Genomic DNA, 16,626 nt, shown 5'->3' on the forward strand with positions numbered 1-16,626 from the left:
AAAGTTGCTCCCACTATCCCCGACATGGCAGAATATGTAGAGGTTTTTGCATTGAAAAAAAAATGTGTGTACATATATAAATATATATGTGTGTGTGTGTGTGTGTGTGTGTGTGTGTGTGTGTGTGTGTGTGTGTGTGTGTGTGTGTGTGTGTGTGTGTGTGTGTGTGTGTGTGTGTGTGTGTGTGTGCGTGTGTGTGTGCGTGTTGTTTTGGGCTACTCAAACAATTTCTGACCTTAACCTGTGAAATTCCACCAAAAAATGTCTTATTTTTAACTGGAAAACTAAAAAAAAAAGATTTTGTTTCTTATGTAAATCTTGTTTTGTAGCCGTTTAGATTTTTTTCCCAGGAAAAAAAATGATTGCAGTATAAAAACATGCCTTTTTAATTATCAAAAAATGACCAAATCCAAGAAAATATGACTATTTGAAAAAATTCATGCAAATATTCATGAAAAATATATATAAAATTAGGCATTTCTAAATGTTAGTACTGCAATTGTATCGCTCATGTTCTCAGCTGATATCATGTTGTTTTCCTCATAACATGTCAACTTGTTTAGCTGAGGATATAAGGCAGTACTGTAAACTACAGCTGTGAGTGGTGAGGTGAGTGAGGGAGAACAACTCTGACGAGAGCTTAGCAACACAGCTCTAAAGAGGAGAGAGGGCGGCCCTGCTGCTGCATATGTGAGTGTCCATCAACTTTACACACCAGGCCCTCTGCTGCAGCCAAGACTCCTGGGAAAGAGCTCGCTGCACCCATGTCCTATTATAGCAGTGCCTGGCTGCAAAGTTAAGTTAAGTTGACATCAGGAGGACATTTGAAAATGGATTGACTGAGGGGGCAGGTGCCGGCTCAAACAAATACTCCTCCTATTGTGACCCATTTATTCCCCCCTTTTATTAAGATAACTGGCGACAGAGACTGTGCAGTTTATAAATTGTTCTTGAACCTTAATAACTGACAGTTGCTGGTATTAAGTACAATTGAAAATTGGGATAAAAATACAGGATGGAAAAAGGCAAAAAATCCCAAGGAGGGATCAGATATCACCTGTTGACAAGTCTAAGGCACGATTCAGCCAAAAGAAGTGGGTGACACTTGTTAGTGAAGCAACAAGCTATTTTTAGACCGTGGGCACATGTTCATCTGGTTAGATACATGCTATCCACCACAACAACTCCACAATTGGATACATGTCATGCCACAAACAACAGGTTTTTTTTTTATGTTGGCATTATAAACTCCAATGGTGCTCAAATGTAATTATGACTATTAAGGCCTGGAACGGCAGAACAGAATTATAGGCTTGTTTTTTTTTTTATCTGCTTGACACTTGACACCACATGGCTATTCCAATACGTGTGCTGTCTCAAGCCTTCATCCCATGTTTCCAGCTCGATCGTCTCTCTGCCTGATGCCACTGCTATTTCAGCGTGTTTCTGCTTCTGAACCCTCGTTGCTCTAGCCCCGCCGGGGCCCTTGCACAAAGTGGCCTTTACATCTGCTCTTTGACAACTTTAAGGAGAACCCAGCAAAAGTGTTGTTGTAGAGAATCTCAGAGATCTTTTTGCTGTTGTTTGCCACATATAGTATGCTACGGATAAGGAATGGCTTCTTTCTGAAGCACGAGAAATATTTTCTCCACTAAAAAATGAGATATAAGAGCAAAAGGTAAGAAAAAAAGCTCACTTGAGTTCAGAATGTTACATGGATATAGTTTAAGCAAGCTGTTATAAAAATATCAAACTTAAAATGTTTTGCTTATTATTATATGGTTTATAGAAATATGTAATTGAATAACAGAATATGTTAAATGTGTTATTATTTGTGGACATGAGTACTATACTGCAAAAAACCCACTGCATTTAAAGCAGTAAAGGATCCTGCAATGATAAACACATTTGATTTGAGTGATTCAGCTTCCAACCTATGATCATTGCAATAAAACCAGTATTTATCTTAAATAAAACATATGATGAGCATGCAGTTTAACCCTAACTACTATTTATTATGTTTTCATACTACTTGTAAAAAGCAAAGATGTAACCAAATGTTAAAAATTTAGGATTAGATGAGCACTAATCTGATTATTAAGGGGATGTGTCTATGGTTACAGTGCTGTATGAAAGTAGCTTCAGTAGCGTTCCAAATGCTCTGTGAAAGCAGGGCAGGCAGGGACAAGAATAAAAGAGATGTGAACTATGCAAATCAGCTTCAAACAAATACCCTATTTTGCTTCTGTTAAAAACAAGAATAAATAAATAATATTATTTTCATCTAAAGATTAGACTGGGAACCATTACACTGTTTTTAATCATTCAGACAACACAAACAACTCTGCAAGTGATTAATAAAGTATATCTGTCTCTACTAGACCTATACTTTATCAATATACAAGATAAATTCAAAGCAAAGGGTATTCAAAAGTAATTCACACTAAAATGTCTTGCATGTTTTAAAGCATCAGTGGAATTTATTTTTACTTGCGTGTTTAAATTTGTAACCACAATAATGTAGGGGGTATTTATAGCTATTACCCAGAATTTAAAAAGCATCTAGAAATAATTGTCATTGCTTTTGTTGTACTGAATCTTTCTATGCATAAGAAGCTTAAATATTTAAAGAATCTTATTTTTCAATTGTCACAACTGTAATAAACTTTTTAGGCCTTCTATTGCAATATGTAAAGTCAAAATGTTTACAATTTACTTCAAAACATACAAACGGCCAAATGATCTAATATTGAATAATAATAATAATATTAATAATAATTTGTTACATGTATATAGTACTTCTCTCTGCACTCAAAGCACTTTACATATGGAAGGGTGAATCTCCTCAACCACCATGGATATAATGCTTGAACCAAAGGCTTTATAATTCTACCAATACTACCATATGAAAGCCATGTGCATGTAAGCAAGTGTCAGAGAAGGTTAATATGTGATCCTGTGTATGAATGGAAAGCAGTTTCATTCTCTAAATATACTTCACGTGATATGAATGTGCATTATGCAAGGTGGAGCTCAACGGTTTGGATGTCAGACTTTATAAAATATCAATTGTGCACTACACATCTGAATCACTCAGCAATAGCAGTGTGATTTGCGAGAACTTTGTTGAAAACTACAGTGAACTGCAAGTTTATGACATCTCTGCTACTCTTGCAGGAAAGGAAGGCATTTTGATCACCTTTTAGAAGGTGAACTACTTAAATGCAAGACACCCTGCGTCAGCCATCTCCAAGACTGACAGGGACAACTGTGACCTGTCCATGAGAGTAAGAGTGTGAAATGAGCTCCCTGGAAAAACGCCACACAGGCCAGCAGGGAAGCATGCAGGGCCACCACAAATACTCAGATGGCTTCAGTGACACATCCAGCAGCGGCAGCTTTATGGATGACACGGACAGGGAGGTGAGCAACCTAACCGATCGTGCCTTCAGGAGCCTGTGCATTGGAGATGAGGCCATTTACAATGACTCGGAATTCCCCTCGTCTCCGACCGAACGACATAATGCTTTTGCAGAGGAAACCCAGCAAAAGACAGGGAAGGCAGAAGAACAGTCAGAGATGGCCTCAACATTCCAGCATTCTTACACGGATGTAACCCATCAGGAAAAGGCTTTTATGGAGGAAGGCTTGTCTTATCTGAACAATGGCTCCAAGGAGGTGACGTGGCAGCAGAGCAGGAGCGCATCCAGAGTGTCATCTCTAATCAAAGCCTTTAGTTCAGGGGAGTGTTACCATGACAGTGGGACATGTGACGTTATTCTGGCAAGGGATAGGTATAGAGACTTTGGCAGTGAATCATGGGACAGATCAGCTCTGCTAAGCATCCAGAGAGAACTCTCTGAGTTCTCAGGACATCATCAGAATTTTAAGTCAGGCCCCTTTCAGTCTTACAGAAACCATTTTTATACATCCGACGTGGCTGCCGCGGTGGCCCAGATGGACACAACAGTCCTGATGAATTCTTCAAAAAGAAAGATCAAGGAATTGAATTCCACAAACTGTTTTTTCCATAGCGAATTCAGTCCCTTCCAGCTGTGGGAAGAGTACAACAGGTTTGAAAGTACGAATGTGTCAGGGTTTATGTCAGCTACTGAATTCCCAAGGTGGTACGATTCTCCCATGTACAAAGAGCTGAAAGTCAACAATAGAATTCCTAACTCTCCGTGCGAAAGTCGACTCTTCAATCAGAGACACATTCAGGACGTTGTGGCCAGCCAGCGCTGCAGGTCCACGGTCGTCCAGAAAGCCTCGGCGATTGAGAAGAGGTGTGAATCTGAGATGGCTTCCAACTATGCACCTTCGAAGAAAAACAATACCTTTGTAAGGAACAAACTTCCAGGCAACCGACCCTCCACGGTCTCACCTACTAATGAGAGAACATACAGGCCGGATTCTAATTTGTTTAGTAATAACAAAGTTGCGCACGAGTTAGTGGTCGAGAGCACAGTGCCTAGCAGTGTGACGCCATTCAACATCACTCAGCTCCTCACACCGGTTATTCACACAAGACAAGAAACAGAGACGTCTGAGATCCTGCAGTTTGCACACACTCCTTCTGTTTCTGATTATTCCTCTCAGGGTGAAACTGACCCTAAACTTCAGACTGATGCCAAACATCTGCGGGACAGCTACAAATCCAAAGCTTCAAGTTTGCTGTTCAACCTCAAAGACAACCGAAAAAGAGTCAAGAGTACATACAGTCCAACTAGATTCAAAGGGCAAGAAATAACAGATCGAAATAAGCAGACCTCAAAGCTGGAGGGCCGTGAATCCAGATTTTCGGATATTCTTGTATCCCAAGAAACGGCTCAGGATAATTTGATTGGAACGGATGCACGGGCTTCATGTAATCTAATCCGAGAGCCCAGTGCAGCCCCGATCACCCCTAAAGATTATACAGGTGGCTTTGGATCATACGATAATTTGACATTAGCTTCACCTCAAATTCAGGACGGAGTCGCTAATTACAAATCGTTTCATGGAAGTTCAGAAGATCACTCTCACAGCACAAATCCGCTGGCTAACACAGAGCTCTCAACACACAATCTTTCAGCACAAGGTAAAAGCTCTCTGACTTCAGAAGGTCAATTAAAAGATCTCAATGGTACTTTTAGTCCTGCTAGGCCAGAAATAGCAAATATGCTTCCAAAGGCTTACCCACCGACACATTCTCTGCCTGCTCAGACATCAGAGAGATACGGTCAGAGCGATAACATGAGTGAAAATGATCTAAAACAAAGAAAGGACTTTGGAAGAAAAACATGTATTGAATATAGCCAAAACGAGGCAATTAAAGAAAGATGTCCTTGGGACCATATTGGTTCTGTCAAGGAAACAAACGGAAGATCGGAATCACGGCCATTTGGAGGACAAATAGCAGCGCTGATTGAGATGGACAAACAGAGGAAGGAAACCGCCAAGCAATACTCTGCCAATGACAGATATTCTGTCCGAAAGGAAACGTACATGCAGAAAGTCAATAAGGACATAAAACTCGGTCGACTTGCAAAAGAGGAAGACACAATATCACCCAGGAAAACACCTTACAGTGATAAATCTGTACATGACAAACAATTAAACACATTTTCAAAGCCTACTGAATCATATGGAATACCAAGAAACAGTCTCCAGAACAAAACATCTCCTCTAAAGGAAGTCTATTGTGGTTTACAAAGCTTCAATGTCAACAATGATCTTGAGCAAACGGCGTCTTCAAACAGTATGGCAACGCAAAATACATTTGATCAGAGAGCTCATGGACCTTTACAAGACCATAGAGGTCAAAAGAATGAAGGATCGTACTCATATCAGCCATATAACTATGAGCCTAACAAACAGTGGCACATGGCCACTGTTAGTAAAGATAGGCACACTAAGGAAAGTGTACTATGGAAACTAAAACAATCAGAGATGATGGAACAAATGGTAGCAAAGAGTTATAAAATGTCCAATACATCAAGTACCCTACACATAAACCATAATGAGTTTTCCACCAACAATGGTGCACTAAATCCTGGTTTGCAGGATAAAGATTCAGTCGTACCAATTGACACCTCAGATCAAAATAATACAACTAAACAAGAAAACAGGTTCAGCATCAATGCTATTCTTGCCATTAGAGATAATGAGCAAGCAAGGAGACTAAAGGATAATACATTTGTTTTGGCTAAATCAGAACACTCACAAAATCAAATTAAATATGATACAGCTGATAAACTAACCATTTCAGAGCCTGTAAAAGAGCAAGAACAACAAGGCTACAAAGTGCAGGATGTCACAAGTCCATCACCTGGCTATATAAGAAAGGATATCCACAATACAAATGAAACAAATATTAACACTGACAGAAAAGACAGAATAATGATTAAAGATCCTGACAAGGTCACAACAAGAGTGTTTTCTTACAAGGAAAGAGGCCAAAGCAAACAAGAAATACTGACGTCAAAATTGAAAGCACATGCTCAAAAGGAAATATCTGCGATTAAAGAAAAGGGACTTGCCAAACAAGGCATTCTTGCAAGAAATGCAACAAAAACAAGCATGAATATCAATAGCGATGGTCAGGAAGGTAACTCTGTTAAGAAGGAAATCACAGCAGACAAGCTGAATCACTTGTTTCAAGATATCACTTATTCCAGTGTTACCCAGAACAAAGAACAAATTAAAACACACAATGATCATCCCAAGAATGGATCTCCACCATCATTGGAAAAACAACCATCTTATATTTTTGAAGATAATCAGAAAGTAGTCTTGGAGAAGAAGGGCGAAAACGTAAAATATAAACCTTTGGCTATAGAAAGGCAGAATGACAAACATCCGGGAGATGATAAAGAGATGAAGAAAGAAACGTTTACTCCGGACAGAGTGGAAGATATGAAAAATGATGTCCAGAAAAACTACCAGCCATCCCGAATCTCACCAAAGGATGTAAACACTAACAAGGAATCTGCAATGCAGAGACATGAAATGTCACCAAGTGAGTTGATGTCCGGTCATTTGACAGCAGCAGTTAAGACAGAAAACTCCACTCCCCATATTCCACCTGCAATCCTTAAGGAAAAACAAACAATTCAGCATGATCAGAAAGAAAATCTGTATGGATGTAAGTATACTTGTTCTGAAAAAGCTATGACTAAACCTGCTGATCAAACCAAAAATTACTTACCAGATATCACTTATTCCAGTGTTTCCCAGAACAAAGAACAAATTAAAACACACAACGATCATCCCAGGAAGGGATCCCCACCATCAATGGAAAAACAACCTCTTAATTTTGAAGATAATCAGAAAGTAGTCTTGGAAAAGAAGGGCGAGAACGTAAAATATAAACCTTTGGCTATAGAAAGGCAGAATGACAAACATCCAGCAGATGATAAAGAGATGAAGAAAGAAACGTTTACTCCGGACAGAGTGGCAGATATAAAAAATGATGTCCAGAAAAACTACAAGCCATCCCGAATCTCACCAAAAGTTGTAAACACTAACAAGGAATCTGCAATGCAGAGACATGAAATGTCACCAAGTGAGTTGATATCCGGTCATTTGACAGCAGCAGTTAAGACAGAAAACTCCACTCCCCATAATCCACCTGCAATCCTTAATGAAAAACAAACAATTCAGCATGATCAGAATGAAAATGTGTATGGACGTCTGTATACTTGTTCTGAAAAAGCTATGACTAAACCTGCTGATCAAACCAAAAAATATTTTCCAGATATCACTTATTCCAGTGTTTCCCAGAACAAAGAACAAATTAAAACACACAGCGATCATCCCAAGAATGGATCTCCACCATCATTGGAAAAACAACCATCTTATATTTTTAAAGATAATCAGAAAGCAGTCTTGGAGAAGAAGGGCGAAAACGTAAAATATAAAACTTTGGCGATAGAAAGGCAGAATGACAAACATCCAGCAGATGATAAGGACATGAAGAAAGAAACGTTTACTCCGGACAGAGTGGCAGATATAAAAAATGATGTCCAGAAAAACTACCAGCCATCCCGAATCTCACCAAAGGATGTAAACACTAACGAGGAATTTGCAATGCAGAGACATGAAATGTCACCAAGTGAGTTGATGTCCGGTCATTTGGCAGCAGCAGTTAAGACAGAAAACTCCACTCCCCATAATCCACCTGCAATCCTTAATGAAAAACAAACAATTCAGCATGATCAGAAAGAAAATATGCATGGACGTCAGTATACTTGTTCTGAAAAAGCTATGACTAAACCTGCTGACCAAACCAAAAAAGACGTACAAGTTACAAGCACGGAGACTACAAAATCGAACAGCAGTTTGAATAAAGATCCTCTCTTAGGATTGGACAGAAACAAAGAGGAACCTAATGTACATCATAAAAGTAAGATTACTGTGGAGCAGTCTAAAAATGAACCAATCAAAAATAGCACTGGGATTACAGCTAGTCAACTGACATCCTCATCAAGTGACATGAAGTTTAAAAATGGAATTCCACCTTCTAAACGACTAATGGAACCTGCCAAATCAGAGCTCACCTCAAACCATCAAACAAATACATTGAGTGCAGATGCAGAGAAGCTTTTAAATAGAAACTACAAAGATAATTCTGGGGACAGTTCAGATTCAGAGGCATCATCAACAGAAAATATGGTCAGAATCAACTCTGTACCAGCAAATAATCCAGCCTCACAAAGAACCCGGGAGCCAGACACACTAAAACCTTTTAATAATGAAGACGGACAAGCATTAATAATCAAAAACATTACAACAAAGGAAAATGAATTGGCTAAGCAACAAAATAATACTTCACAAGTAAAAGCTGTGGAGACCAATACCTCTGCAGACCAAATGGTGGAGAGTCAGTCAAAACCAGGAACAAATAAACAATCACTAACACAAATGACATCAGCTAAGGCAAAAGAAAGCTGTCAGCAAAAAGAACTCCATCAAGATGATGAAAATACAAAGACTCTGCTATCATTTGACAAGAATGAACTCCCAAGGAGCCATCAGAGTATGTCAAGAATAAAAAACAATTCAGAAGCAGTAAATAACAGTCAACCCAGAGAGATAAAAACAGAAAGTGCAAGCCCAAAACAAAAAGAACAAGGATTTCATAGACCATTAGACATATCACTTGAGAAAAACAATCACAAGTCCACAAAAGAGTCTCAAGAAGAGAATCTGGGAAATTCCGAACCCAAAAAAGCAGCAGAAGACAAACTAGAAACAAATGTTTTCTCCCAACATAAAGTATTAGTAGATGAGGGTGCAACCCAAAAGAACAATGGACAGCCTGTTTCAACACAGAATGAAAAATCCACAGCAGACATATCAAACATCACCTTTCTTACACCTAACAAAGAGGAGCCTGCAGAGGAACCCATGATTTACAGTATTTGTGTGTCAAGAAAAACAGAGGCAGCTTTAGACGATGAACATATGATCTACAGTATTTGTGTTTCAAGTAACTGTCATATTGCTGATCAACAAAATACAGGAAAACAAGATAAAGTGTGTTCTGATGAAACTGAAAGATGTGTGAAGAATGAAAGCTTTCATATTAAAAATGACAAAGCAGAAAATGAGCATGATGATGTTCACAGACAGACTGAAGTGTCTTCAAACATTGGAGAAAAAGAAGACAAGATTGGAAAATGTGAACCACCTGCAACCACAGATAAGTCAAGTGTCATAGGAAGAATCAGTACATCATATGAGGATCTCAAAGTTAAATATGGGCTTCCAGTCAGAGATCACGTTCATCTCACATCAAAAGATATGCAGGATGATAGAGAAAAAAAAGAAAAGGAGGAGATTGGAACTCATCATTCACAAAAGACTAAACATGGAATCAACAAAACTCTGGCATCCAAAGAGAAAAGCTTAGATAACACACAAACACATCCAGATGACACAAGACAAACACCCATTCAGAAGGAATCCATTACAAGTCAACCTTTAAAAGAGAATGAGAGCAAAATCAAGCAAGCGCAACATGATATCCCTTCAATAACTTGTTCCAACAACATGGCTGAAAAGCAACAGATTACAGGAAACGATATACCAAAACTTGTTCATTCTACACGAGATGCCACCCTAATGGCAAAAGATTTAGAAAATGTTGAACAACAAGATCAAGACACTCATAATATTGACCCATCAAAGCAAAGTAGGAGAAATTACATTCAGTCAAAGGAAAAGAAAGATGAAGAGCAAATGAGAAACACTGAGAAAACACAAAGACTAAGGATGATAGGAAACATTATTGATGATGCATCTAATTCCCCAAAGAAACCTGAGAATGCATCCCTGACTGCTAAACAACCAGGAATAACGAGTGAATCAAGAAAAGCAACTGAAGTTGTAAAGGCACCCATTGGCAACGCATCCATGGCAAAGCATACAGTCAACAGCCAATTCACAGAAAGTACATTTCCTGGATGGACAATCCCTAAAAAGAAGCCTCAAATGGTGGAAAGTGAAGACAAAATTTTTAATCATACTGATACATTTATGCCGCAAAAAAATACAATAAATGGAAGAGAAACATTTAACTTAAAAGTTCAGAAAACTACACATGAGACAAAACAAGAGGATTCCATAATAGCTATGAAAACTGAGTCTGTCTCAAACAAAGATGCCCAAACTCTGCAAAAGAATGGAAAGGGGGATTTGGGGGACATGAGGGTACAAGAGAAGTTACAAGTTGAATTTAAAATGGGTAATGAAATTACAAACATGATGAAGATGGTTTTAAAAGATGGCGCTGCCACAGATGTTAATAATTATAAGGATAAAGTTAGCAGTATTGGTGAGGATGTGTGTAATGTTGTAAAACAAGACCAGGCCTCTTTTGAAGTCCCAAAAAATAACTTAAAGGACATAAAAGTGTCTACAGAGGAAGTATCATCAAACAAAGAATTCATGGCAGGCCACAAAAACCAACATGAAGTGATAAAGAGGGAACATCTGAAAGGAAAGAAAGGAGCTGTCGTGACTGACCGTGTGGGTGAAAAAGACTTTACAGAGCTAAATAAGTTAACATTGAAGACCCTTCCAGCCCATAATGAACCCAAAACTGTGGATAAATTAAATGGTACCAGTGAAACGACACCAAAACATACATATGATGTTGGAAAAGAAATCACACCACCTAAGAAAAATGGTCCAAGTGAATCAGAAAAGACCAGTCAAGGACCAGTTCGGAAACAAGAGATAAATATCTATGATAAACAACCTACACTGAACAGTGACAAAAGAAAGAAAGAAGACCCTGTATTAAGTCTGAGTGGACAAAATGATGGTGATTTGAAAGTTAATGAAAACAGAAACAGTCTCAGAGCGATAAAAGAAAGAAATGTTAAAGCTACGGAGACAAAACAGGCTGAATTGACTAATAAAAACCAGTCTCAGCCAGGAAGAAGTTTTGTCCCCGAAACAAAAGGAATCGCAAGTTATGAACAAGAGAATTCTCAGTTTAATCAACAGAACACAAGTAAAGAAGGTATATTATCCAAATCAGAGGCTACACAAAGGAACAACAAGGGGACTAGACCAGAAATATCTGCTATCGCAGACTATGCTAGATTGAAAGTTATCTCTGCTGAAGATGATACAAAAGAGCATGATGTATTCCCCAGACTAGAGTTCTATGATCAGTCAGTTTTAAGAATTCATAAAGATTCACATGTAAATGTGCCAGATACAGGGGGAGAGTCTAAAAAAGAGATAATTTCAAGGGAGAAATCGCAATTGAAAAAACAAACAATTAAAGAGACGTTTTCACAAAATAACAATCAATTGAATCCCAGCATGAGTACAGCTCAAGCAAAACCTATATCACCCGTAGCTTCAGGTTCACAAGGTGGAGTCACATCAATGGGCACCCAACTGAGGGCTTTAACAAATCATAAGGCATCAAACACTAAACCAGCTTTCATGGAGCATCCAAATAGAGGAGAAATAAATAAATTGTATCAACATAAAAATCCCCAAGGTACAAATACAGTACCATTACAAGCCGAAGGTACAATAAGCAGATTAAGACAACTGACTCATGACAAAACAACTGAAAAGGGCATTATTTCTCATTCTGGAAGACAAGAATCCCTTGCAAACTTGGCTTCGTCTAGCACTGTAAAACTGGCAGACAACCAAATAAATATGACATCACCACTTGGAGAAGAAATGGAAGAACTACAATATTACACAGTAAATGCTCTTGACACTGAACTAAAGCCAAATGAAACAAGTGAACCACCTCCTCCAAATTTCAAAATGTCTCAAAACAAAGACTCAGATGAAAAATCAGAGGAAGAGAAAAAGGAAGAAAGACTGTTTTTGCAGAGTCCAACAGACTATGGTAAAGTGCATGCGACAGGACCGCGATCCAACTCTTCTTCTCCAGCAATGGGGAAACCCATCATGTTCAGAGTGAAGGATAATACCATGAGAACATCTTCTGTGACCAAAACCGTCAAACCACGCTTTCACAGGTCATTATCTGATGACTTCAGGGTTGGCTCACCAAAGGAACACTTGAGTGGTTCAGAGAAAGAAGATGAAATTCTCCCCAAACAATCTGCTAACCCTCCAGTCTCACATGAACCAGCTATTGCTGTCCATCGGCCCCATAAAGTAAAAGAGACACTGCACAACAACTTTTCCTTAGCAGAATACACAACAAAACAATCAAAGAGCCATCAGAGAAGAAGCCAACTTTTTGATGAAGAAGAAACTCATTCTGTCATCAGCACAATGTCAGAGGATATGGACAACTGTACAGCGAGCCTCACAGATTTGGCTGATATAAGTTTGGCCTTCCTGCCCAAGAATGAAACCTACAGAGAAAACTACCAAAGGCCTGCCTCTGCCTACTATGAACGACCAGAGTCAGCCTGCTATGAAAGGCCAGAATCAGCCTGTAGTGATATGAGGCCAATAGGTAAACCTCCAACGGTGCCCCCCAAATCTGAAAAAGCTCTTCGACGAGCACAAAGACTCGCAACGAGGCGTATGAAAAAGGCAGAGCACCCCAAGATGCCGCCTGAAAACCAAGAACAGCTAGAGTCCAAATCAATCAAAGATGTCGCCGAAATGCCCTCTTCACCTTCGGACATACTGTCAACACATCCAGCGGTACAAGCCTCACCTCCTATTTCACAGGATGACATCCAGCCAAATAACACCCACCCAACACACAGTATAGTTGCCCAACCTTTCCCCATGACACAGAGAAAGCTTTTGCAAGACCCAAACTCAGGGCAGTACTTTATGGTGGACGTACCATTATCGGTTAAGACAAAGACATTTTATGACCCAGAAACTGGTAAATACGTACAGCTGAATGTCCGTCAGAGGTCTCAAGGTGCTCTAACGCAGCCAGCATCGGTGGAGATGTTAAACGCTCCCTACATGCTGTATCGTGGGTTTCTGCCAATGGCTGCGTCTTCATTAGCACCCTTGAGGTCATCGTCTGAAATGTCAACACCGGCTGCGTTAACAGACGAACAGGATATGCTTGAGACAGGTAGCGAACTTTGGAGACAGAATGTTTATCCGCGTAATGCGGAAAAGAGCATTAACACCAATGAAAGACGCACAGATATTATAACTATGAGTGAATTAGAGGACTTTGCAATGGAGAGCACGTGACGAGTAAAGTTGTTTCTAGATATTTGGTAAATACTGTTTGTATACAAATCTACAGTTACATTACTGTATATCTAAGCTATTTAACTGTGACTTTTAAATAAGTTAAAAAAGTTATTAAAACATTTTTTGATTTGTATTTAAGGATTGCTGTTAAACTGTGTTTTGTAGCTGAGGTAACCAGAAAGAGCCCAGGCAGGGGCTCTTTATTGTCAAAAAAAGTCAAGGGAAGAACTGTGAAGCATTCCAATTAATTATGTTAAGCTAAAAAATTATTTTGCAGTGTACTTGTTTATAATACAACAAAGACCATACCCACAGAGCACACAGTACATTCAAGGGAAGTATATTTCTGAAGTGACTTTAACATTTTAGGGCTAAATGCTACAGCCTCATCCTCAGACCCAGCCAGAACCTTCACTGATCATTTTGTCAAAATAAAATTAAAGCTAAGTTTTTTTTTTAAATCAAATTTTCCAAACGACCCAAAATATGCATGAAAATTGTACACTATAAAGTTTTGACAGTTTAAAACTAAATACTTGTGCCATAAAGTGCCAACTTTTCCCTTGATGTGCTCTGGCAGGTTGCATATTAGTGGTCTGTCTTTACCTTGCCATGGTTGATGATGTATGACTATGAAATAATTGCCTTATAAACAACTACTTGCAATGTACTACTTTTATAGTCTTTCAGAAGCTCATTTCATCATCATTAAAGAAAGATTTGAAATCAAAATGTTGTGCCTGGCTGCTGTCCTCACACAGAACCCATTAAAAAGATAATGCATTAAAAATGCAGGTATTATCTGATGTAACATACTTTATGAGAATGAGCTTCATTGCTCTCTTTACCTCATTCCTGTGGCTCTACAGACTGATATATTTGTGGCTTTGAGTGATTTCAGTATCTGCACAATTGACCACTCTAGTGGACATATGGTGCATTGCACTTTGTATGTACAAACTATAATCTCTAGTAAATCAATCAGTTATATATTGAAAAATATCTCTGAACATATCTATTTGTCTAATGTTTCTTAAGGAATATGGCTGATACTTATTTATTTATTATTTATCTTTGACGTTCTGTAACTTCCCGTGGGCATAATAAATATTCAGCACCAAGTAAGAAAATCTTTGAGCGTCATCAGATCCATTAACAATATTTCTGTCTTATCTATCTGCAGACTTATTGATCTCTGTTTTACATAAGTGCGGGCAGCTGTGTTAACTGCACAGATGTTGACTGTATCTTGACCTATGCAGGAAGCCCATATCTCAAACAACTGGAGCACCAGAGTTAGGATATGACTTCACTGACAATGTATCATTAATGCAACAAAAGAACTCATTAACTTCATTCAAACAGAATTTGAAACAAATGATTTGTGTCATTATTTAGTTTAGTTTAGGGTTTTTAAGGCTTGCTTGGCCTCTCTCCAGTTAATTTGATGTAACAATGCTTCTCATAATAGAATGAATTACTGGACTGAATAATCAATAATCCACGTGCAATGAATGTTACGAACAATCTTCTAAAAATACTACTACAATAACTCTAAATTACTTAAAACCATCACAGGCTATTTGTTTTTCTGTTTGCTTGCTGTGTGAGAATTCATTTTTCTAAAAGAAAAAAAGCAACAGTGTCTAAATTGATTTTTCCCCTGAGTTGGGTTTTCTTAAAGTGGAGACATCTTTATCAGCCGTTGCAATGTGCAATTACAATATGATTTCTATTGGCTAAGAGAAGCATACAGAGGATTACAGGTCATGTATGAGCAGCAAACATGTTTTAGGTTTAGATTCAAGAAAACTGTGATCGCTATAACCAACATCTTGCCTGGTTTACACGAGTTCACATTTTAATATAATCATTGCAAGGCTTGTTGTTCATGATGATGGAGATTATTAAACCCAATTTCAAAATTCCGCATGGACTACTTAACTAATAGAAAATACATCATATTTCATAAATTAATATATTTAATACAACATAATTTGCACTTCAATCCACACGATTAGATGAACACACTCCTCAACTTCTTCCACAAATGCCCAAATGTAATATAAAGAATAATTCATTGTTCAATTGAACAATAAAAAAATAGCATAAGAGTTCAAGATTCGTGTAATATAAAATTCACAGTTTTTCTGTTACGGGAAAATAGAGTAAAAATATCAATGACTCATCCTGAACGTCCAATCAAACCTGTCTAGAATGAGCATGCCCCGCCCCTTATACCACCTACTTCTGAAGAACGGGCATACAAACAAATAGTGTTTATTAAAAATAGGGGCAAGCCCTTCAACATAGAATACAATAGAACATATATCAACACCGCTAAGAAAAACTGTACTCATCAAGTAAATTTCTGTATATTTATGTAAAAAGATTATTACTAATTACTAATTATTACTAGCACATTACTAATTATCAACATCTTAAAAACATTAGACTTAATATTTTAGGCAAATATTTATATTTAAATCTCTACGTAAAATATTAAGTCTAAATGTAGACATTAATACTTATCTTATAAGCAGATTGGTGAAAACGTGTCCGTCAGTCAGCCATCAGCCTTCACGTCATGAAGAAAAATTGCAGAAATTTCGACAGTGATCGATCTAGAGGGCGCTGTGAAGACCTGTTTGAGACCTCTTGTGTTGTCTTGAGGCCAATGTGTTGTGAGCTGGACCAGGTAATCTTTTTGTTTGAGCTGAGATAAATAAAAAAATTTTTTTTAAAAACAATAAAATATGTGTGCTCCGCAAGCATTGTGTTGATTTCTAGAAATGCTCATAAGGTAAGGCTTTACTGGTGTCACGTGATCTTAGCTGCTTTTTTCCACGTGATCTTAGTCACTTACGTAGGCCTAACAAAATTTTTAGAGCGGCTTCTGATTTGATATTTAAATTTAGACGTATTATGAGATGTAATATTTATTTCTTATTTGCTATAAAA

The 16,626-nt window shown here is 38.1% G+C and overlaps 1 protein-coding gene across 1 annotated transcript; it reads left to right on the forward strand.

Annotated features, from left to right (window-relative positions):
• The first annotated feature begins 1,159 nt into the window (after nucleotides 1-1,159).
• Nucleotides 1,160-14,397, forward strand: cunh10orf71 (chromosome unknown C10orf71 homolog). The gene is made up of 2 exons (XM_077236748.1): nucleotides 1,160-1,678; nucleotides 3,178-14,397. The coding sequence occupies exon 2, from the start codon at nucleotides 3,301-3,303 to the stop codon at nucleotides 13,660-13,662; it is 10,362 nt and encodes a 3,453-aa protein (XP_077092863.1). The 5' UTR covers nucleotides 1,160-1,678; nucleotides 3,178-3,300; the 3' UTR covers nucleotides 13,663-14,397.
• Nucleotides 14,398-16,626: the final 2,229 nt, after the last annotated feature.

The sequence above is a fragment of the Siphateles boraxobius genome, unplaced genomic scaffold, assembly GCF_051911475.1.
Source record: "Siphateles boraxobius isolate OS27281-9 unplaced genomic scaffold, OSU_SipBor_1 20, whole genome shotgun sequence".
Classification (NCBI taxonomy): domain Eukaryota; kingdom Metazoa; phylum Chordata; class Actinopteri; order Cypriniformes; family Leuciscidae; genus Siphateles; species Siphateles boraxobius.

Coding starts and splice junctions, on each gene's coding strand:
- cunh10orf71 (XM_077236748.1), top strand. CDS start 3,301: ATGAGCTCCCTGGAAAAACGCCACACAGGCCAGCAGGGAAGCATGCAG.